Source organism: Epinephelus lanceolatus, chromosome 1 (genome assembly GCF_041903045.1).
Source record: "Epinephelus lanceolatus isolate andai-2023 chromosome 1, ASM4190304v1, whole genome shotgun sequence".
Lineage (NCBI taxonomy): Eukaryota > Metazoa > Chordata > Actinopteri > Perciformes > Serranidae > Epinephelus > Epinephelus lanceolatus.
This window is the reverse complement of record NC_135734.1, coordinates 15,942,018-15,963,615: the sequence shown is the minus strand read 5'-3', so window position 1 is coordinate 15,963,615 and position 21,598 is coordinate 15,942,018. Positions and strand designations below refer to the sequence as shown.

Below are 21,598 nucleotides of genomic sequence, written 5' to 3'. Positions count from 1 at the left end.
TCTACAATATAATGGAACTAGATGGCACTCGGTTTGTGACACTCAAAGCACCAAAACCATACATTTGAAAAACTCAACAGCAATGTCTCTTTCCGAAATCATGACCCAGTTACTCAAGATAATCCACAGACCTTGTTGTGAGCAGTTTCATGCAGGAACTATTTTCTTTCTACCGAACTGCACCTGCCAACTGTATCACTGTGCAGGAGGAGTGCATCTACTCATGGGCGAGACTCCTGCTAAGGATAATGCAAGATGTAAACAATTATGGCGTTCTCCTCAGCTGAGCTGTAACATTAGCTAGCTCAGTAGCAGCAGCTTCCTTTTATGCAGTGATGCTGGTGTAGTTCAGTAGACAAAAAATAGTTCCTACATTAAACTGTTTATAGCAAGGTCTGTGTATTATCTTGAGTAACTGGAATCGGACATTGTTGTTGAGTTTACGAATGTGAATTTTTTTGGGGCTTTGAGCATCACAAGCAGAGCACCATCTACTTACATTATACTAGAGAGAAGGCAGACATCTCCACAGCCAATATCTCCAACACTTTGCAGCTCACACCAAAACAATCTAGATGTAAGTAGGACTAAAAGTAAGAGGTAAAATATGTGTTTTTTTATTTTGGGGCGAACTGTCCCTTTAAGCTTAACTTCACAACAGAATAATTAAAAACTAAAGTTATCCAATAAGCGGGCCCAAAATGACATAATTATCCTTTTTAGAGGGGCGGCCACTCCATAAATTCCATATTGATATGTTCCATGATTCTTTGGAGTCATCTTCTCTTCAGGTGCTACAACTATGCTGCTACATAAAACTGAACAGTAATGGAACAAAAACAGAGCATGAAAATCCATTTAGAAGTCACGGTTTCATAATCTATCTTAATGATCCACATTAAAGATTTTTGGAGTGTTGCAAAAGTGCACCTTTGTCAGCTTCAGTTCTAGCTTTTCTACATCATCAATCTGAGAACACATTACTTGATTTGAGCTCTTACCGAGAACTTAACTTCAAAACTCAGCTGCTCCAGGCCTTTGTGGAAGCACACCCTATGCATAAGTTAGTAGGTTAGTATCAGATACTGCTACAGTCAGATTCATCTGGGTGTTAAGCACATACTGCTGCTGTCAAGTATGTAACAACACTGTGTAAGCATATCAAAATGTATCACTGATAGAACGTCAGATCGTAAGGTAACCTAAATCAAATATGCCCTTAAAAAGCAAGGAACTCATATATATATATATATCATTCAAACATTGTGCTATTTCTCCAATATACGAGATTCAAAAAGCACTCTCTTTCAGTCAGCACCCAGCCACACAGAGAGAATATAAGCCTTTAAGACACAACTCTTATTGGAGTTTTTGCTTATTACAGCATATTCAATGTACAGATTATAACTGCCATTAAAATGAAGATAGGCGAATCGTGGTCACCTTTTCAGAAAACTGGACTGAACGTAAAGAGCGTGAAAAAGCACAGCATTCGCTGATAAGTCCCACTGACTTATCATACCACACCCCCAACTTCTCATGGGACCGATCCACAACCACGAGCTCAGTGGAGACTCTGTGATGAAGAGTAGAATGCACTAGATTAAGGAGTCTAGTTGTCTGTTATTTTCAGTCTACTTCAGCCACGTGTTTTTATAATAGCCCATGCAAGTATACGAAAAAAGAGAGTAAAGAATATGTGTCACATTGTGTGCGTCTGTGCTTTTAACAGTGAGAGTGATGGGGGAAGGCATGGTCACAGGTTTAAGTGATTCAACACTAAATGATGCAGGGGCAAAAATCTTTTGCTGCACTGTTCTCTGTGGGTTCAAACTGTGGTGCATGTTGTGTTTCTAGCCAAGCAGTGATGTCACAACAGGTGTTTTGCCTTTGACAGGTGATGGTGAGCACCTGCTGTGACATCAGTGATGGGGGTGTGGCTAGATGTGCACCATGGTTTCAGTTATCAATCCATGCAGAGCAGTACAGCAGCACTTATTTTTTTGCCCTACTTGATTCAGTATTAAATTACTCTTTAAAATGTCTCTTTTCTCTCTTATCTCAAGCATGGTTTGTACACTCTTCTAGCTCCACCTCAAATGTTGGCGTTCCACTTCTCTTCGCATTGTCCATTTCCCTGTCTACCTAATACACTCCTCTTCTGATGGGCTTTCCGATTCTTCGTTCTCGCTGTCATCAAGCTCGGGAAGATCTCCCCACAGGAGCAGATTCAGACCTGCAGACACATTGGAGGGTGACAGAGACTTATGAAACACATTCAATGGAGCGAAACTGCAAAGAATTCCATTTTTTTTTCTTTTTAAGGGGAGCCTGTACTGACCTGTCGCATCCAGTCTGTTGAGAGTAGATACAGCATCGCTGTTGAACATCCAGAAATGGCCGTTGTTACAGGAGAGCAGGCAGGGTTTACAGGGGGCGACAACATGATAGCCCACAACATTTCCACTGGGAGAGGGAGGGAGGGAGAATAAAGAAGAAAGTGCGTGTCAGCACTTTACTGGGGGCACTCCTGAAAAGTGCTAACTCCACTAGCGGGTGTCTATTATCTAACTGATGTTTGTTTTTACCCTGTGTACAACAACAACAAAGGCCTGGGAATACAAAAGAGGCTCCATAAAGCCTCACTGTAGCACCAAGCTCTCTCCTTTAGGGTCAATATCAGACATAAATGCCAAATGGCAATTTCATATTAATGACGGTTGCATAGAGCTGAAACGATTTGACAATTTTAGCATCATCCACAGGAAATTATTTGATGACTGACTATGTTGATAATCGATTAATTGTATGAGACACCACTCAAACAGAAACACCAGATTTGCTGCGTTTCTAAGTGTATATCTTTTTGGACTGTTGGCCAGATAAAACAATAACAATAATCACTGTATAAACAGATGATGAACATGACTGATAATTGCAGCACTACAGGTGTATACTGTGAAAAACAGCTACATGGGTAGGACCTACTTGTTTGCTGTGGTAACAGTGGTGGCTGTGCTTTTAATCAACATATCACATTAACAGATGGTCTTCCTAAAGCAAACCCTGCAGGGTACAGATGAGCTTTACATACCACTTGAGACATGCGATGTCTCTCAGTTTGCATTTGCAGCTTTCAGTAGAGTAGCAGCTGGCCACAAAGTCAACAGTTCTTGGGGGAGGGTGCGTGTAATGAGAAACAAACACAGCCATGAAAGGTTAAAACCCACACTCATTTCACATTTCCATGCAACAAACGCTGTCAATCGTAGTTTGGGTGCCTGTATTATGTCCCTGTTTCTACTAAATGATCAGTTAGGTATCAGTTTGTCTCAATTACACCTTGCCCTGGCAACAACAGCAGACATAAACAAAGGCTAGCAGCACTGCTAGCTAGATTAGCACTTACCTATTGGGAGGTATATCAGTCGAAAACAGCTCAACCTCAGTGTCTGCAAGAAGCACTGCTTTCATGCCTCTCGTGCAGAGCAGACTGTCACAGAATATGCAGTTAACCTGGGTCACACACTTGTTTTTGAAATTAGCGTTGGATGTAGACATTGTTGTCCTGCTAAAATGGACGAACTCTCTCGCTCTTTCTGCGCCCAGACAGCAAATACAGCAGAAAAACAAGAATCGGGCCCTGTTGTTGCTCACTACCCGTTCAATTCGGGATAATAATGCTCGATTTGACGTTAACTTCGCAAGCGTTAACGCTAGCACTAACGTCCTTGTGCAAACGTTAGCCTTTTCCTAACGACAAAACGGAAGGCAGCTAACGTCAGCTTGTTGAATAAACGCTCGGAAAAAAAGCTATTTCCACGAACGCTCTCTACATAAAAGAAAACAATTTGCTGTATCACCGATAGATACACGACACCGGCGAATAACTAGCCTATTTTACACGACTGGCTCAGCATCCATTCGGATCTAGTTAACAGCTAACTGAATAGCTGTCAGCTTTGTTTACAACTTCCTGGTATTTAACGGCACTTCCTGAAACTATCTTTAAAAGACCCCACATCTGACTCTGATTGGATACACGCCATAGTAACCGACGCTATTGGCCACCTTCATGACAATGTCTGGACGTGATTGGTTGAAAATCAGAGTTGAAAAGCCCACGTTCAAAAATCCTGAAAGGCGATTGGTGTGCATACATGTCACTCAAATTTCGATCCACCAAGCGTGTTGTGGGAAGTATAGCTCTTGTCCTATAAAATTAGGCGGGGCTGTGGTTTAGACGTTGTGAAAAAGTTAATGCATTTACAGTCAGAGTGAGGGTCCCCTTTTAATAAGACGGCTTAATTATTACACTATTTTATGTTAAAAAATGGTCGATGTCGTAATACAAGGCAAGGTTAACGCATTTACATTACGTCCAACAATGTGATAAGTGGGTATAGATATGCAGAGTTACGGCTATGCTTGCTAACCAGCTAAAGCTAACGTTAGACTTTTGGCTAATTTGGGGCTAATGTTAGCTTCACTCCTAGCTACAGACAAAATCCTGTTTTGTTTTAATAAGATATTGTTAAGCTAACCTTTACTGGCTCCACGGTGCAGTGTAAGAGCAGCAAAAACAAGAAATATAAACAAAAAGCAAGACATAAGTATACATTAAAAAAAGCAAAATATAAGTATTACAAGTAATAGTACTAGTAAATTTACTAGTAGACACTCAGTTGTACAGTATATATTCCTCTCAGCAGTCGTAACGTTACTCAAATGATATGTAAAAATGGCAGTTAAACCCACCTTTCCCTCTCTGAAACAGGGCTACATTATCCTCGCATTGTTACTGGCCTATCATGCTCCTATTTTTTTTGAGAATCTTAGTTTTCAAGTTTACCCCTTGGCCATAACAAACAGCGGCAGCAACACATTTTCATGACAGTGTAGGTTATATAATTACCTGGTCAAACGAGACACACACCAATGAGACGTGCAGGGAAGGGGTTGTTTGCAAGTAATTTGGTTTATGAACCAAAAAGACTAGTGTCCATGTGCATCCATGCCTGTCCTGCGCACTGGGGCTGCCCCTCCATCTCCACTAGGTTCCTCCTCTGTCTCACTTCAGGAGGGGGAAGAGGAGGAGAGCAGTTGAGTTCAGACAGGCGGACTGGCAGCTGCTAGACCGATACGCGCTTAGGGCAAATACATGAAAAACTTTTGGAAGTGCTGAGTGACAGGCTATCGCTGTTTGTTTTCTAAGAAGGGAATGAATCTCCTTTCACTTGAAGTTGTTTGCACCATAACCGGTTTTGAGGAGGCGGTGAGGCGCGGCGGCGGATGGGATCATACAGCTACAGCAGCAGCAGCAGCAGCGCCAAACTCACAATGCGCCCGGAGTGAACACAGGCAGGGAGACAATACAGGTCCGCGGGCACACTGAGGAGCTGCAATCTCATCTGGGCTCTCTTTTTCTTTCCACAACCCGATCCAGAGTGGCTTTTCCCCTCCGTCTGCGGCTGATCTTTGTGATTGATTGAGGCAAAATTGACTTCGCAACGAGGGCAAGTGGTCTGATCTCCCAAACTCAGCCATGACGTCTCCGGCGAAATTCCGAAAGGACAAGGAGATAGTGGCCGAATATGAAACTCAAGTTAAAGGTAAAACTTTTTAAAAGCTTTTTCACATGTTAATATCATAATCTGAAGCGACAAAGCGTTAAATCTGTGCTTTCTGACTCTGTGGTGTGTTTTCCTTGACTTGCCTCATTGCATGGTTTTCTGTACCCTCACCTCTCCTATCAGGCGTAAAGGGTACGGTTCCCTTTCTGTTTTACCAACCATTTGTGAAAGTTAATCGTCATGACGTGGACGTGGCAGATTAGTAGTTTATCAATAATTGCCATCATGACTAGAACATCATGGTCAGCGTGTCTTAAAGCGTGTGATCGCTCGCCTTTAACGCAGCACACAGATGGCCAACAAAGACAGGGAGGGAAAAAACCCACTCAGGAATCAGTGTTGTTGTCCAGATGTGGTCTCTATATGGTCTCAGAAGACAAGCGTATGTGAAGGTGGTGTGTGTGTGTGTAGTGTAGACTACCCAGAGTGCTGGGGTTTCGACATGGAACAAGGCAGGGCGTTTTCTCTCCCTCTCTGTCTCCTGCGTGTCTGTGCTGCTGGTGTGCGCTGCCGTCCGCTCATGCTGCAAATGTGTGTGTGTCTGTGTGTGCATGGCTTTTAATGCATATTTCAATTAAATGATCCATTTGTGCTGAGGCTTGTCCATTGATCACAGTTCATTGGTGTCGCCCCTGCCCACGATCAAGGACATAGGAGAGCAGCAGGGGTGGGCGAGCAGATTGTAGTGGTTAGGAAGGGGCGTTTAGATGTTAACTGTTTACTGGCTGATTGATGTGTGTGTGTGTGTTTCTGTCGTCAGGCAGGCACCCTGTAATCAGCTGGGCAGTGTCTGTCAGAGCTACAGCAATTGCTTATCAGATCTATAGGTTTTAGGTTAGTGGCATGCAGGCAGGGGAGGAGAGGGAGAGCACAGGGGTGGCAGGAAGAGGGGAGAGGGATGTGCAGGAGAGAGGACAGGATATTACTCCCCTCTTGAACAGCATGTTTCCACTGCTGCTGCAGTGCAAGATCACCAGATACAATGGGCTACCACCTTCCTCATCACATCCCCTTAAGAACATGCGTCCTCTTCCCTGCCTTGTCTCCAACATGGTCAACTCTTAACCCTCCTATTCTCCTGTAAAGCTGCTCCTACCTTCAACTCTCAGGGTTCCTACAGTCATGGAAAACATGGAAAAGTCATGGAGTTTTGTAGTGTATAATGAAATTAAATGTTACCGTAATCCTCCAGGGATAACTTTCCATGTAATGTAACATAACAGCAACTTTATTTTCTGTAAGATAGCTGTTGTAATGTAGCTCTAATATGTTGATTGAGATTCTGTCCATGCAAATGTGTGTGAACGCTGAACTTTGTAGGTCAGAGCAGCAAGTCAGTTACAAACAAAGCGGCTTTGGAGGGTTTTATCATAAATCTGATGCTGTGAAACTGGAATTTCTGGTGTTGAGATCCAGATGGGTGACAAATTAAAGGAAAAAACAACATAAAGTGCAAAGTGTGGTGCTGCCAAAATGGCCTCAATGCCCCATGGCTCCAATTCAACAAGTTTCTGTAACTCTACAGGAGCGATGAGCACCATTCTTCCAATAGATATTCATGATTAAGGTCAATTTCATACCTATCAAACCTTTCAGTGACCCCCTTGTGCTCTATGTGGAAACTTCTAAATTTGTTATGTTACACCACTCCATCCAAGTTCATCCTTTATTTGTCACTCGCTCTACATCTACATGAAATGTGGGCAGGGGTTCGATTTGGTCACATATTCTAACAGGTAGTTAAACTAAGGAACAGATTAATCCAGGGTAACTTGACTCATCTCACTGTTTACCACCTCTTAGTAGCCACTTCCTCTTGTTTACCCGCCCATCTGCAGACTCCTTCAGCAGTCACCACAGTGACATTAGCGTTGTTGTCTTAACGTCCCGGTAGGCCACCGTTTATGCTCGGCAGCCTGTGTAAAGACTTTCTGTCTGTGCTGCACTGTGTGGGCTGTCTCCTGTGTTTGTCAGTTTGTGGACTTAATGTTTGTCCATCGACCCTCTGCATCGATTTCTCCTGTCAGTTACTTCACTGCTCCCTGGTGAACAGCTGTGTCGAGCTATCTCACTCTGTCCACATTCTGTTTTTCCACATACCATCTTCCCTATCTGGAATGAACAGATGAAAGGATAAACTTGTGCATCCTCATTACTGTTTGTGGTGTGTGTGTGTGTGTTTTTCCATCTGTGGAGAGGCGTCTCCAGGTGCTGTGTGTCTGCTGTGACATTCCCAGCAGTCTGCCTTCTCTGGGAGACACAGAAAGTCTGTCATTACTCTGCACGCTGCTGTTAGATATTCTCTAATGGAGGGTATCAAGCCAGCAATACATGAAGCACCTACACGTCACATCTCTGACTCTCTCTGTTTGCTAACACGTGTCTGTCTTGTTTCCCAAATCTTTAAGAGGTCTTCTATTGCAGTCCAGCCAGCTGAGGAATCAGAACTGTATGTCTCTAATCAAGCAGGAATAGGCTTTTCACGCTGTAGCCGTACACTGCATCATGGGGGAAATAAATGTAAATCCTCTCATACATTCATGCATCTCTGTAGCAGGAGAGGAAAATGCATGATGCACATGCAAACATACGCACAGGGCTTGACAAAATACGTCAAGCTCTTGATGAATGCATCGGTCCTGGTTATTTTCAAGACCCTCCCCTCTCCTTGCATATTAGCTACCATAATTTTGCATTTTGTTTGGCCTATTCATCCCCAGTTTGGCCATTGATCCAACCCTGGTGCAGCACTATCAAACTCGACTCATGCATCATAGTACTACATTCAAACAACATGACATTCATGCTACACTCACTCAGGAATCTGGCGAGATTCCTGAGATAATTTGGCCTCTTATAATGTAACTCTCCTGCCCCATATTGTTTTATGTTTTTGAAGTTTCACAACACACATATCAAGTGCTCACAAATGCTGCTTTTTGGTATTTAACCTTACATGAATTGTAATTTTGCACGATTGTCTACCTTCTGTACCTTTTTGTAAAGGACACAACTGCATAGTTGCTCCCAAGTTTAGTCTAAAGTAGGTATGGGGATATCATGGACACTGTCACCTCACCTGTTGACCTGTGAGCTGAAAAATATTACTTTTATTAATGCACACGCACACATCAATACTCCACCATCCTTTTCTCAGCCTCCTCACACAGGAAATGTGCTGATACTTTAATATGGGATTCTGGCTGATGCAAGGAATGTTCCTACTGCTCAGGAAGAGGGTGTGTGTGAGAGAGTTTGTGTGTGAGAGGGAGAGATAGAGACCCAGAATAAGAAAGTGGGAGCGAAAAAGAGAAAGATAGCAAGAGAAAGTGAGTGAGACGCATTTAAAGGGGGATAGGAATGTTCTAACACAGATGTAAATGGTTATACACAGCGCTGAAATGGAGTTAAGGAATGAGCTTATCACCTAGCACTCGGAGTTCACAGAGCACTTACTTGGAATTGAATCCAGAAAGCTACTTTGCTTTTAGAAAGACTCCAAATTACCCTGAGGTTTGTCACCATTATAGCCTCCATCGCATTTATCCAGTCAATGCACATCTACCAGCTCTCGCCGTCCCTCGTTTACCAGTCAGCAAGCTTGCTCTGATATTTGAATGGAAAGCTTCAATTCAGGCGGTGTGAAACATTTTAGTGGAAAATTAGGGAGTGCTGAGTCTTTGAAAACATTTGACAGATGTTTCATTTTTCAAGTACATTTTGGCTCAACGCTTCAGCATCTGTCAGAGTTTCACACATCTGGGAATGTTAATAAGTGGCTGCCTTTGCAAATAACCGCTGCCACTGATAAAACGTATTGATAATGGTGGTTTTTGGAGAAATGCAGAGAGGTATGCATGGACAGCTAATCTGATGATGTGCTAAAAAACTTGAATTGGGATTTAGACTAAATGCTCGCACACAAAGAAGTATGCACAGGCTCTGTCTCCAAACAGATGTGGCTTATTATAATTTTCCAGACTGGCTAATAAACTCATTCTCTGCAGATATGATGTTGATGTGTCTTCCCTGAAGATGGATGAGCGCCTGTGGCCATAAACCGAAGCGGTGTGTCTGCCTACGTGTACGTTACTAAGCTGCCTGTTTACGAGGCAGCCAGAGAAACATATGATTTAGGATAAATGGCTGCTTTCACTAGCACACAATAGGAAAGGTGGTGACACAGCAAGAGGTTTGTCTGCAAGCGGGATTGTTGGTCTGTGCGTGTACGTGAGGGGCTGTAAGCCTGGGCTGAATATTTCTCTTCGCATGTGTGCTTTGTGGTCGATTGATGTATATTTGATCAGGCGGAGCAGGGTAACTGCAGAGGGGTCTTTGACACATATTGAAGAGAGGTTCTGTTTCTCATTTATTAACTATGAAACAGTGAGGGATAGAAGGAATAGAGGAACCAAGGGAAGCATGAATGTTATTGTAACACTGATCCTTTTGCTGCATTTGCCTCCACCTCGACAAACATCACATGTGGGTGGAAGGGTGTGAGAAGACATCTTTAAGCTAATCAATTAGTGGTTGTTTTAGGGCTTTGTGTGTGTGTGTGTGTGTGTGTGTGTGTGTGTGTGTGTTTCTTAACAACCCCTTGTCAATTAGGGCTGGACTGTATTGAGTGAATCCAGTGGTGCACTTACCAACCACAAGTCAATCACACAACTCTGAACGGTTTTGTGATTGACTTGTGTGTGGATGTCTGTCAGAGTGTGGTGGTAAAAATGGGTTGGGAGGGTGGTCTTGGAATGTGTGTGTTATTGTGAGCTGAATTAAAAATGCTAACGGAGCTTAAAATAATCAGCAAGGAAGGATGTGTGTGTATGAAACTGAGGTACAGGAGTCAGGCTTGAACACACACAGATCGCACAGGGAGAGTGTGTGTGAAGCTTCCTGTTTGGGCCCATGGCTTTGTGTCTGGGCAAGGGATTCAACTGCCTTTCATATAACACACACACACACACACACACACACACACACACAATCCCACTGTGCTCGGTGTGTGAGGATTTTTGGCTCTGTAGTCAGCACATTTGCCTCTCAGTATAGAAAGGAGCTGAGAAATAAAGGTGTTTTTTTTAAGAGTGAAAATCCTCTATTCCTTTTGATAACTCACAATAGAACAATGTGTTCCATACCGGGTGTCCCACCGACGTTTCGGTTTGTGTGTGTGCGTGCACAGGAGCATTTGCCTTGTGCTGTGTCAGCACCAGACGCGATGTGGCTGAAAACACTCATTGATTTTCTGTTCCCTTCTACCCATCTCCTTCCTCATTCTTCAGCATTCGATATGACAATTTACTACAGGGCTGCTGCGACACCTGCGAGAAAACACACAGTGTTGAATTTACCAACACCGTAAGTGCTGAGGTGGCCTCCTTCAGAGCACACACACATAAACTGTAAATGCTGTGCACGAGTCAGCGAGTGTGTTATTTGGATAGAGATCTCAGACATATCCCTGCCTACCCTCCTGCATTCTGGATACAGGCGACAGCTGAGACATAAAAGAGGAATGTCTGCTATCACCACGGTATGCAGATGAACATGTACAGGTGTACAACAACGCCACGAGGACAAACAGCTCATTGATGCCAGTGATAGAGAGATGAAGCAGTAGATTGAGAGACTGGAGAATGAATGAAATAAAGCAACCGGTGAAGCCAAGTGGCTGAGGTCAGAGTTCAGCTGCTGTTCATTGGTGCCAGATGTTCCAGATGCTCTGATTGGGCAACAGATGCTCCGTCTGCCATGGTTGGCTAATCCTAGCGTTCTGGCTGCCACCCCTTTACTAGGCCTTGAGCACTGAGGCATGTTGGGATTGGTTGAAATCTCCCCTCCCTCTTTTCAGGTATTCTTACTGTGATGTAGAAGAAGTGTGTGTGTCTCTCTGTGTGTGTAGGTGCACCCATGTGAACTCAATTTGTATCCTCAGTCAGTGGGTTTACCTCTCGCACTGACATTTTGAAACACGATGAAGCTGCTGTCATATTTATTCATGCAAAACACACATGCACACACACTCACTCAGCCTGGCAGACTTTGTTGTTACTTACTGTGGGTGTTTTGCATAATGTCAACCGTAGCATTCTACTCAGATAGTTGGTTATTGTGACGTGATGAAGTGGAGCAGCGTTGTGGGGGAGCCATTGTGACTAGTCGCCCATGTTTGTGTGTGTGAATAGGTGTGTGCGATATGGATAAAATGTTTTATGAGGCTATAATATGTGTAATTGTATTTTGTGATATAGCAAATTTTATAATTCAATCCAGGAGCCTGTCTATAGATACAATAACCATGTCGGACTATTTGTCTCTGGATTACACAATGAATTGAATGCTGTGACCTGAATCAATATACTTCATTAAACTGATGTGAAAATCCTGTAAATCCAGCATATATAACCAGAGATAGTAAAAGAATAGCCTGCTTATACTTTTAGCGAAATTTCCATTGTCTCACAGTATATTAACACTTTCTCAGAGCCCAAGTTGACAAGTTTAAAGACAAGGCTATTCAGTTTAAGGAAACCAGCAAATGTCATCCAGGGCTGGGCAATATGTTGATATTACACCAATATTGTAGATTTTGGATATCGTAATAACATAAATGTTGTCTTTTCCTAGTTTTAAAGGCTGCATTACAGTAAAGTGATGTCATTTTTTGAACTTACCAGACTGTTCTAACCGCTATGTTATTTGCCTTTACCCATTCAAGCCTTATTCACATGGGACTAGTATCACCTGGGGACCTCGTGATTTGGAAATAACCCCCCACATCTGTGTTTTGTACGGCGCATTTGCACAGGAAAAGTGAAGTCTGTATTTTACTAAAATTTACTGAAATCATCCCCTGGCTATGATGCAGACAGTCATTATTAACTCCACTATACAACACAGAAACATTACACAGTACTACGAGTGTTGTTATGCAGTGTTAGCCTCAGTTTTTCCTTTAAAGTACCGATTCTACCACACATTGCCACATGTTATCCGTCGCATGACCATTTGAGCTTTAGTTCTTCTGATGGATTTGAGCTTGTTCCTTTTGCAAACATGTCTCCATGCTGTGTAGCGAGATGAGCTCCTGCACCCAAAATCGTTTAAAACTTTTATTTATAATTGCCGACGCAGCCTCCATAATTCCTGACTCGGAAAGAGGCAAAATCAAGGTGCAGACATAAGTACGACCGCAAATCAACGAGATGTCGATTCACATGGGACTGATATCATCACATGACCTCTGTTTTTGGCAAAATATTGTAGGTAATTTGCAGTGGAATTTTTACTTGACAAATTACAGACATGGCAGATTCACATGGGATTAAGATCACATACGACCTTCGCAATCATTACAAATGACCAGAGGTCCCTGGGTAATACTATTCCCATGTGAATATGGCTTTAGTCATTATATCCACATTACTGATGATTAGTTATCAATAATCTCACTGTGTAAATATTCTGTGAAAACACCAATAGTCAACCCTACGATATCGTCACAGATTGATATCAAGGTATTTGGTCAAAAGCATCATGATATTTGATTTTCTCCATATCCCCCAGCCCTAATATCAGCTGGAACCAGTGAATCTCGGGCATTGTTAATTAAAATATTAGCAAATAATTTTTTGACATTGTTGCTGATTCATTTTCTAACAGTTTCAGCTCTTAAGTATATGAGGTCGCATTGCTTAAGCCTATGTGTTAATGTGTGTGTGACCTGAACCCATAGTTGATATAGGGGCCTTGACCCCTGTTAGGGTGCCTCATTCAAATTCACTTTGTTTTTGACACACACACACACACACACACACACGGCAACAGCAGAGCAACCGGTGAGAGCGTGTAAAAATGTAAAAAGCAGAGCAGTACTCTGGCCTACCCCCTCACACACACACACACACACACACACACACACACACACACACTGCCTGTCAATCCCAAACTCCCTCTCCCTCTTTTTCAATCTTTTTCTTTCTGTCAGCCTACATCCAATGAACAATCAGACCATTGTGAGAAGAACTGCTGGTCTACAACTCAAACTCTCTGTTTCTCTCACTTCTTCTCGCTCCCCCTCTCCTTCTCTGTCTCACTCTTTTCCTCTCTCATGATGTTTGTCAGTTGTGATGAAATGTGACACACACACACATTTTCGACACGCCTCCCATGGCAGCTTAAACCAATAATCATCACTTTATGATTTCAGCATATGTGACACACATGTACTGTGGGCGCATGCATGATCCTCAAGGCCGGACACTGACTCACAACCAGCTGAGAGAGGATGTTTGTTTGGGTGTGTGTGTGTGTGTGTGTGTGTGTGTGTGTGTGTGTGTGTCTGTGTCTGTGTGTTGGTGAGAACACGTTAAAGAACAGACGGATCTATATAAAGCCGAGCAGGGCAGAGACAAAGCCCACTCATATCCTCTGTAAAACAATCAATAGGAGAACAGACATCCAGCTGTAGATAAATAGGAGGGAGGCAGAAAGAAGGGAAGGGGAGAAAACACAACAGTAGAAAGGTTGGATAATGCTCCCGGGGGACGCCAGAGGAAACAGGTTGTGTTTGAACAGCCCTCATACGTGGCCAGAGAGCAGGAGAAGAAAAAGCAAGGAGTCTGACCAAGGAGGGGAAAGGGAGGAAAGGGGGCAGAAGGAGGAAAGGAGGAGGAGGGATCTGGGGAATGTGCAAGAGGAGGCCTGAATAAAAAAGAATTTTTGAGATGTATAAAGAAGGGAATAAACCCGGCTTCTAGTCGTCTGTACGATCCATCTGCTCAATTCAATATGTGTGTGAGTACAGTATGCACTTGTATTAGCCTTTTCACTCCCCATCTCCATCTCCCTCTCTTCCTCTCTCCTTCCCCCCCCTTCCATCAGCAGCTTCTCTCTGCACGTAGGCAGAGTTGGTTGCTAGGGTTACTGAATTGCCCCCATTTTTCTGGGTTTGTGAGGAGCAGAGGGAAATGAGAAAGAATAATGTAGATTTGTCTCCCCTGTAGGGTTTGGCTAATCAGGTTACACATACACACACACACACACACACACACACACACACTTCGATTAAATTTTGAACCCTGTCTTTTCAGGGTTTCTTTTTCTCTTTTTGCTTTTGCATTCCTGTTCTCCTTGTTTGCTCTCCTCCGCCTCCTTTATTCCTTATTTTCATCGCTTTCTTTTTTTTCCCATGGTGTCACTGCTGTTTCCTCATCTCCCTCAGGCTTCAGGGTGGTATTGCTCGGTGTGTGTGTGAGATGAAGGGAGGCGCGGCTTGATTAAAAGAAATTCTGAGTTGTTGTTCTTGTTGTTTCTTGAAAATAATCTGGCTTGTCACTGATGTTTTAAGCTTGATATTTATGAAAGCCTAAGGTCGCATTTTAAACTTGCATCAACATCAAACGCTGTAACTAAGTGCCAAGAGGGTGGGTTGTGGAGTTGTGCTGGTATCAAAGAGAGAATTTCAGTATTGTGACAAGTTTGTGTGTATGTGCTGGAGCTGGGCAATCACTGCTCACTGGCACTCGCCATTTGGGTTCACACCTCTGCTAATGCCGTTTTAATGAAGCCATTCATCACCTCTTCTCAGCTGAATCTGCATCACTTACACACACACGCAGCCCCTCTCTCTCTCTCTCTCTCTACTCTTTTCTTCCATATGAATGTGAGCGAGGACACGGTGTTCTTCCCCCTGGTTGCTACGTGGATGCACCAATTCTATTTTAGTTGTTCCCAGCATCAATGCTGCTCTGGTGGAGATGTCTCCCGTTTTCTCCCTGTGTCTGTTGCAGCACATACACAGGCTTACGGAGAGGCTTGTTTAAAGTGCTGAGTCCCGGCTTTACTTTAAACCTACTTTGAATGTAGTAATACTGTAGTTTTCTTAAATAGGAGCATCATCTGCTCTCTGATCCTGAGAACAGGGAGAGTCAGCCCTTCTCCCCCTGCTTCAGGCCCCCTCACTTCACACTCAAACCAGATGCACGGCCTCCACACATATCCCTTTAACAGCATGTCGGCTGTGTGGATGGTGTGTGTGCTGCTAACATGCTGACCTTAGCTGGAGGTTACACTGAGGTCACCGTCAGACAGTTATATAGCACCAGGAAGTAGATGTGAAGATCAGACTTCCTCCCCTTGTCTTCCTCTTCACTCATCCATGTGGGACAACTTGTGACAGAAGGCCCCTGTTGTGTGCAGACAAGGAAACAGTGCTGCATGAGTGCAGACCATAGACTGTATATAAAGATGGACGACATGTCTCCACCTCTTCCCACTGTACAAAAATGAAGCCTGGCCTTTGAGTCTGCACACTATAGCTCTCTGGGGTATCAAGTTCCTGCCCATACACCCATCCAACCAATCTACAACAGCACCGTTTATCCCGATTGGCACACACAGCTGTCAATCATGATGCCACACCCCCTTTTTATAGCATTAAAATACTAATAACTAAAGTTAAAAGAACACCTGAACATACACCAGTGTGATAAGAGCAACCTAAAATGACAGAAACCATCTGTGGGAAAAATTTATTTGATGTGTACTTTGATCTTTTAGTTTGGCACATGCCCCGTCCACAAACATGGAGGAGGCGGGGTTTATGACCTCTACTGTAGCCAGCCACAAGGAGCTGAGAGAGCTTGAGATGTTTTGGCTTCCCTTTGAGGGAGCTGTCATGTTGTCCATCTTTATTGTACAGTCTGTGGTACTGACTAATGCAGACTCAAAAGCAAGAAAGGCAAAAGACACAGTTGCTGTGTCTTACTTCGGTTACTTCCATTCATACACTTCCATGTAGTAAAACAAAAATACACGAAGTAGTCGTGTAGTGTGTGAATTTTTGCAACTGCTGCAGCTTTCTTGACCGCTATTTTCACAAGTTTGGCGGTCCCTCCTATTCTGCTGCATGGCCAAGATGGCGACCATTGAGGGTGAGAGATGTCCAGCATTTCACACCCATTATGGGTAGACCATCTGTGTATGCATAGTGCATTGCATTTTGCCATACTTGTCAGTGTGAATGCAGTTATGCACTCCAAATAGCAAGTACAAAAAAACAGCAGACTGAAACCTGCATCAGTGGTGTATCTGAACAGAACTAAGGCTGTCTCTCAGGATCATAAGTCTGATACTGTCTTGGTTTGATGAACAAGTACATCGGAAAATGGTTCTATTTGGTCCATTGTTTTCTGATATTAAAACAACATTTGTCAACAACTTTGTCTCTAAACTGAGCAAGAGGGAGACACAGGCAGAAAAACAGAGGCCGTGCACAGAGCGTAGGAGTTTGCAGAAAGAACTGAAACTGTTTTTATTGGGTACCATTTAAATGCAGATGTGAGTAACTGTGAGCAGTAACCAGAAGTCAACTAGTGACAGCAGTTTCACATGAATGTGGTAGAATGTGGGTAAGAGGACGTGCATCATGTACACACTCATCTCCAGGCTCACATTAGTATGTGTCGAAAGGTGTGGTTTAAGAGTCTGACTGTACTCTCACTGCATTTATGTAATTGTGTGCGTTGGACTGACACGTCAGTGCTGGGGCCATGCCTGGTGTGGATAAACCCACCCTGAAAATGTGGTTTACCTGCAGCAGCGCATACCTCAGGCCTGATATGTATCTCACTGGTTTTCAGGCGCCTGTTAAGCAGACTCTTTCTCTTGTTCTGCCTCTCACTGAGCGTGGCCAGGGGGCAATGGTGTGTGTGAGAAACATGCTGATATGCGCTCTTCACTCATGCATGTTTAAGCGTGTCCTGAGGCAGTGGAATATGTACTGTCAAAAGCCTCTGAACCTGTCATGTACAAACACAACAAATATAGAATGTTTGGATTTTTGTTGTGCTATTGCATGATACATCTTAACAGTTTTACCCATCCTTCCATTGAGCTTGGGCGGTACAGGATGCACGTTCGTAGGGAAAGTTGTTGTCCTTTGAACACTGAAAGGATTCTCTTTTTGCCTTTTTGTTTAGTGTTGGAATTATAGTAAACACTGCATAGTTTATACATGTGGTTGAAGGAATAACTTCCAGAAGATTTTGATGAAAAAAATAATGAGGAAGATATTAATTTAACAATTTTTCTAAGGTTCACTGCACATTTAACTCAGGTTTAGGTCTATAGAGAGAGGTTCTTAGTTCTTTTTATATGGTAATACTCTAGAAAAGTGGTTGGTGGTCAGGTTGATGCACTGCCACTTCTTTCTGGTTGTGTTGGAAGCACGTAGGTTAAAGGATCTGGTATCACAGAACATATGGTTATTGTATTTCAGACAGTGTGCCCTATGCAATCAGCACATCTGTAGTTTGCAATGTATCAGATTTTGAGAGGCGCCTACAAGCTGTGGTGATGCAAAAACTATTATCTACTAGTGCTAGATGCTTGACATCTGGTATTCCTGCTTGCAGCTTTCTCAAGAACCGCATCCTAACAACTTCACACTCGACACAGGGCTTTCTTTGGTCCTGACCAATACACCTGCCGTGACATAGTTGCATCCCCTTGCAATGCTATATGCATCATCTGCCAACAGCTAGCTATTTGGGACCAGGCTACTTCTGGGTACAAACACGTTCAGTCCGAAAGTTACATTGCTAGTGCTGGTGGTTGAAATGTTTGAGTTTGCTACAATGTAACGTCTCTGGTCTCTCTTTCTTCATTTGCTGTTAAATTAACTATCACATGTGAAGGAGAGTGAGCTGTACCCAGCATGCCAGAGTCTCCTCTCAATACACCACAGTTTGTTCTTCTGACGGTAGTAATGCTCTACTAGTAAATATGTCCTGTGGCTCTCGCTCAATGACTGCACTTTCTTGGTTCCTGAGAAATTTACCAAGTGTGGAGTCAATCGGATGAACTGTTGTTGAGAAAGGACAGGCAGACAGACAGGCAGACAGACACGCAGACAGACAGGCAGAGGCACCTTGCATTTTAGTCAGATGTGAGCCAGTACCAGAGTCAGATGGTTTTAGTGAGAATCCCACAAAACGAAATTGAGTGCTAAAATGGTCATCGTCAAACTATTTTAATTTAGCAAGATTTACAGAGCACTTAATGAATAACAATCCAGCCACATTTCATCATCACTGACAACACATCGCAGTAATGTGTGCAGAGACATGTCTTGAATAACTGGTAAATAACTGGACAACAAACAACACTAATATTATAACATATGTACAATGCTGCAGTGTATAGAGTTTAGGTTTAAAACTGGAAATATTGTGTAGGAATGAACTTGTGCATTGTTAAGACTGCATGTAGTAACTGCAATAGTACATTTGATATTTTTTTAACAGCTGGAGAAAAGACACTGTCATGTGTAGTTATTGTCATCAAAGGAGTATATTCTGATGCCTACCAGGCCCTATGGTGTTCCTCCATTCAGGCCTGTGATTGAAAGGGAAATCTTTTCTGTCAGTGTCCCTCTCCCTGTGCGCTGGGCCCACAGTAGAGTGTATAGACCATGTGCTGTCCCGCGCTGTGGGATACCCCTCTCAGATTACTGCCTTGGCCTCTCCCCTCACCCTCCCTCTGCCGCCCCCCTCCCCCCTTCACATTCCGACTCAGTCCATGTGCTTCAAACAGAGTGGAAATGGGAACATCCCTCTTCATACATGCACACACACATACTCATTCCTGTTGTGCAGTGGCCCATGTAGGACAGGGGTGGTGCGGACCTTGATGGGTGCTTTCTTTATAGATTATACACTATGTGCTACACCCTGTCAGATCACTTTGTTAGGAAGAACACCTCCACCTAGACCTGTGCTGAGCTGAGTGTTGGGTATGACCAAGTGCTTTTTCTTTGAAATAAAAAGAGATGAGCTGTGAGCATTGAGGTGATGGAGAAGTTGACAAAGAAGAGAAGAAGAGAGTGTAAAGAGGGGGAAACCGTTTAGCATAAAGACCCTTCTCATCAATCACTTCATCACATTCGTGGCATAGCCATCTGACACAAGCATGTTCTGGTGCCCCCCATCACTCTTTTTTCCGAATCTTGCCTCTCCCACTTCTTTTCTCTCTGTGATTTCTTTCTGTCTGAGGCCAGCGGTGCGTGTTAAAGGTTGCTGTCCATGACACATATGCACATACACACAGGCATTCTCTGTGTGCAAAGGTTGCAGTGGGAGGCATTGGGCTAAGTGGCTGAGTGTGAGTGGGGCTCTTGTCATGTGCTGATGGTATTCCCACAAAGGAATGTGGAGGAGAGAGTTTCCCAGTCTGGAATTGCGGTGAATTCCCGCTGCTGGATCTGAGCATGAATGTAAAGCCATTAGGATTCATTGTGTTGCCATTTGTTTTTTACCATCATTTGTATTTAAAATTATAAGTATAAATAAAATCAAACTTACATCTATTTCAAAATTAGGGCTGGGTATCAGTACTCAATACCTTTTAAGTTATCAACTGAAATAACCCAGTACTAAGTAGTATAAAAACTTATCCAGTCAAACGATACCTTCATTTGATCATTTTTTGTACCCAGATCTAGAAAAAATGATGTATGGATTTGCTTGCAGCCAATTAAAACAACTGTTTTTTAATTAAATGCGACGTGTAACCGTCCCATTACCGCAGCAACCTTTACCCCATAACTTTAAGGGTGCTGGGATTGGTACTGTTTTCATATTTTTGTAAATGATACCCATCACTAGTCAGAATCAATGGCAAGAGCTGTTTTTAAAACTCTTAATATACACATGACTTCCATACTTGGGAGTCCGCTCTTGAGGCAGTTTTAATCATTAAAATTTCAGCTCTGATTGATTTGGCAACACCTGCGGTTACTGGTGGTAACATCACAGTGTAACAATACAGGTTTTATTCAAGATGACGCCAGCATTGATTGCTTGGGGCAGCAAACGCACCTTGAGCGGCTACTCTGAGCAGCCAAACCAATACTGGGCAAAGACGATTCATCACTTCACATTTTCTTAATAAAGAAGACAAAAGAAAACTGACACCAATAAAGTCCAACACTGTAAACTCATAATCATTTGTCGTCTTTCACATTACATGAGATGCGCACATGCACTGGCTTTTGTCTTCTGTATCATGCCATGTGCACATGTTGTTTCCTGTGAATCTCTTGTGCGTTAGTTTGTAATTCTGAATCTTGGCTGATTCCACCAGTACCAATAGAAACTGCTTACAATTACAGAAGGCTATTCCACAGGGCGGCTATGGCTCTGAGGTAGAGTGGGTCGTCCACTAATTGGAAGATCGGTGGTTCGATCCCTGGCCTCTCCAGTTCACATGTCGCATGTCCTTGGGCAAGATACTGAACCCCTAATGGCTCCTGATAGTCATCGGCGTGTGAGTGTGTATGAATGAGTAGCAGGTGGCACCGTGTTTGGTATCCTAGGCCACCAGTGTGTTCATGGGTGAACGGAATTGGAAGATTAGACAGGTGCTATACAAGTGCAGTCCATTTACCATCCATTGTGTTTATTGCAAAAAAAATGCTCACCATGAATAGCATTAAAATTGTGTTTGAGCAGAAGAATTCTAACTTTAATACAGGAAAAAAAAAGCACATTCATTCTTTTTGCAAGACTTATGACTTTTTCTTGGTTTGTGTCCAACAACATGGCAGTGCTTTTTTTAGCAAAAGGCACTCCTACATGCCAGAGCAGAGCATTTTTGAGCAGTTTGTATACTTGGAAAAAGATGTCAAAAGTAATGTTAAATATACACGAACTTGTGTTAATGGGCCTCCAAAAATCATACTGAATACCAGTAAGACAAAGAAAAACAAACTTGGAGAGATGTTTTGGCATAACCGCCTCCTGTTAAAGCTGCTATTGTATCTCCATGCAACACATTGGCACTTAATGCCCATTGTTTTCTGTGTCTTTGTTACCGATAATGGCCAGGAAGGCTTACAGTATGTGTGAGTCAGGTCCCTGGCTGTATCCCTCTCCATTGTGTCCCGCTCTTGCTGGGGA

The 21,598-nt window shown here is 43.1% G+C and overlaps 2 protein-coding genes across 4 annotated transcripts in view; one reads left to right on the top strand and one right to left on the bottom strand.

Moving 5' to 3' along the window:
• Window positions 1-1,994: 1,994 nt before the first annotated feature.
• LOC117257553 (protein FAM72A) lies at window positions 1,995-3,752 on the bottom strand. The gene is made up of 4 exons (XM_033627827.2): window positions 3,410-3,752; window positions 3,095-3,172; window positions 2,342-2,466; window positions 1,995-2,236 (listed from the first exon to the last, which is right to left on the bottom strand). Exons 1-4 carry the CDS (start codon window positions 3,559-3,561, stop codon window positions 2,142-2,144), a joined length of 450 nt encoding a protein of 149 aa, XP_033483718.1. The 5' UTR covers window positions 3,562-3,752; the 3' UTR covers window positions 1,995-2,141.
• A 1,325-nt stretch (window positions 3,753-5,077) lies between these two features.
• srgap2 (SLIT-ROBO Rho GTPase activating protein 2) overlaps window positions 5,078-21,598 on the top strand; it is a 65,110-nt gene continuing 48,589 nt past the window's right edge. For all 3 annotated transcript variants that reach the window (XM_033625867.2, XM_033625866.2, XM_033625869.2), the window contains exon 1: window positions 5,078-5,612. In XM_033625867.2, the coding sequence (XP_033481758.1) occupies window positions 5,546-5,612 (67 nt within the window). In that variant the 5' untranslated portion in view covers window positions 5,078-5,545. The remainder of the gene's footprint in view (window positions 5,613-21,598) is intronic.

Bases quoted from the DNA above. Each gene is read 5' to 3' on its own strand.
- LOC117257553 (XM_033627827.2), bottom strand. From the start codon at position 3,561: ATGTCTACATCCAACGCTAATTTCAAAAACAAGTGTGTGACCCAGGTT. The intron at 3,173-3,409 runs GTAAGTGCTAAT...CCCTCCCCCAAG, and splicing joins ACTGATATACCTCCCAATAG to AACTGTTGACTTTGTGGCCA. The intron at 2,467-3,094 runs GTATGTAAAGCT...TCCCTCTCCCAG, and splicing joins GACATCGCATGTCTCAAGTG to TGGAAATGTTGTGGGCTATC.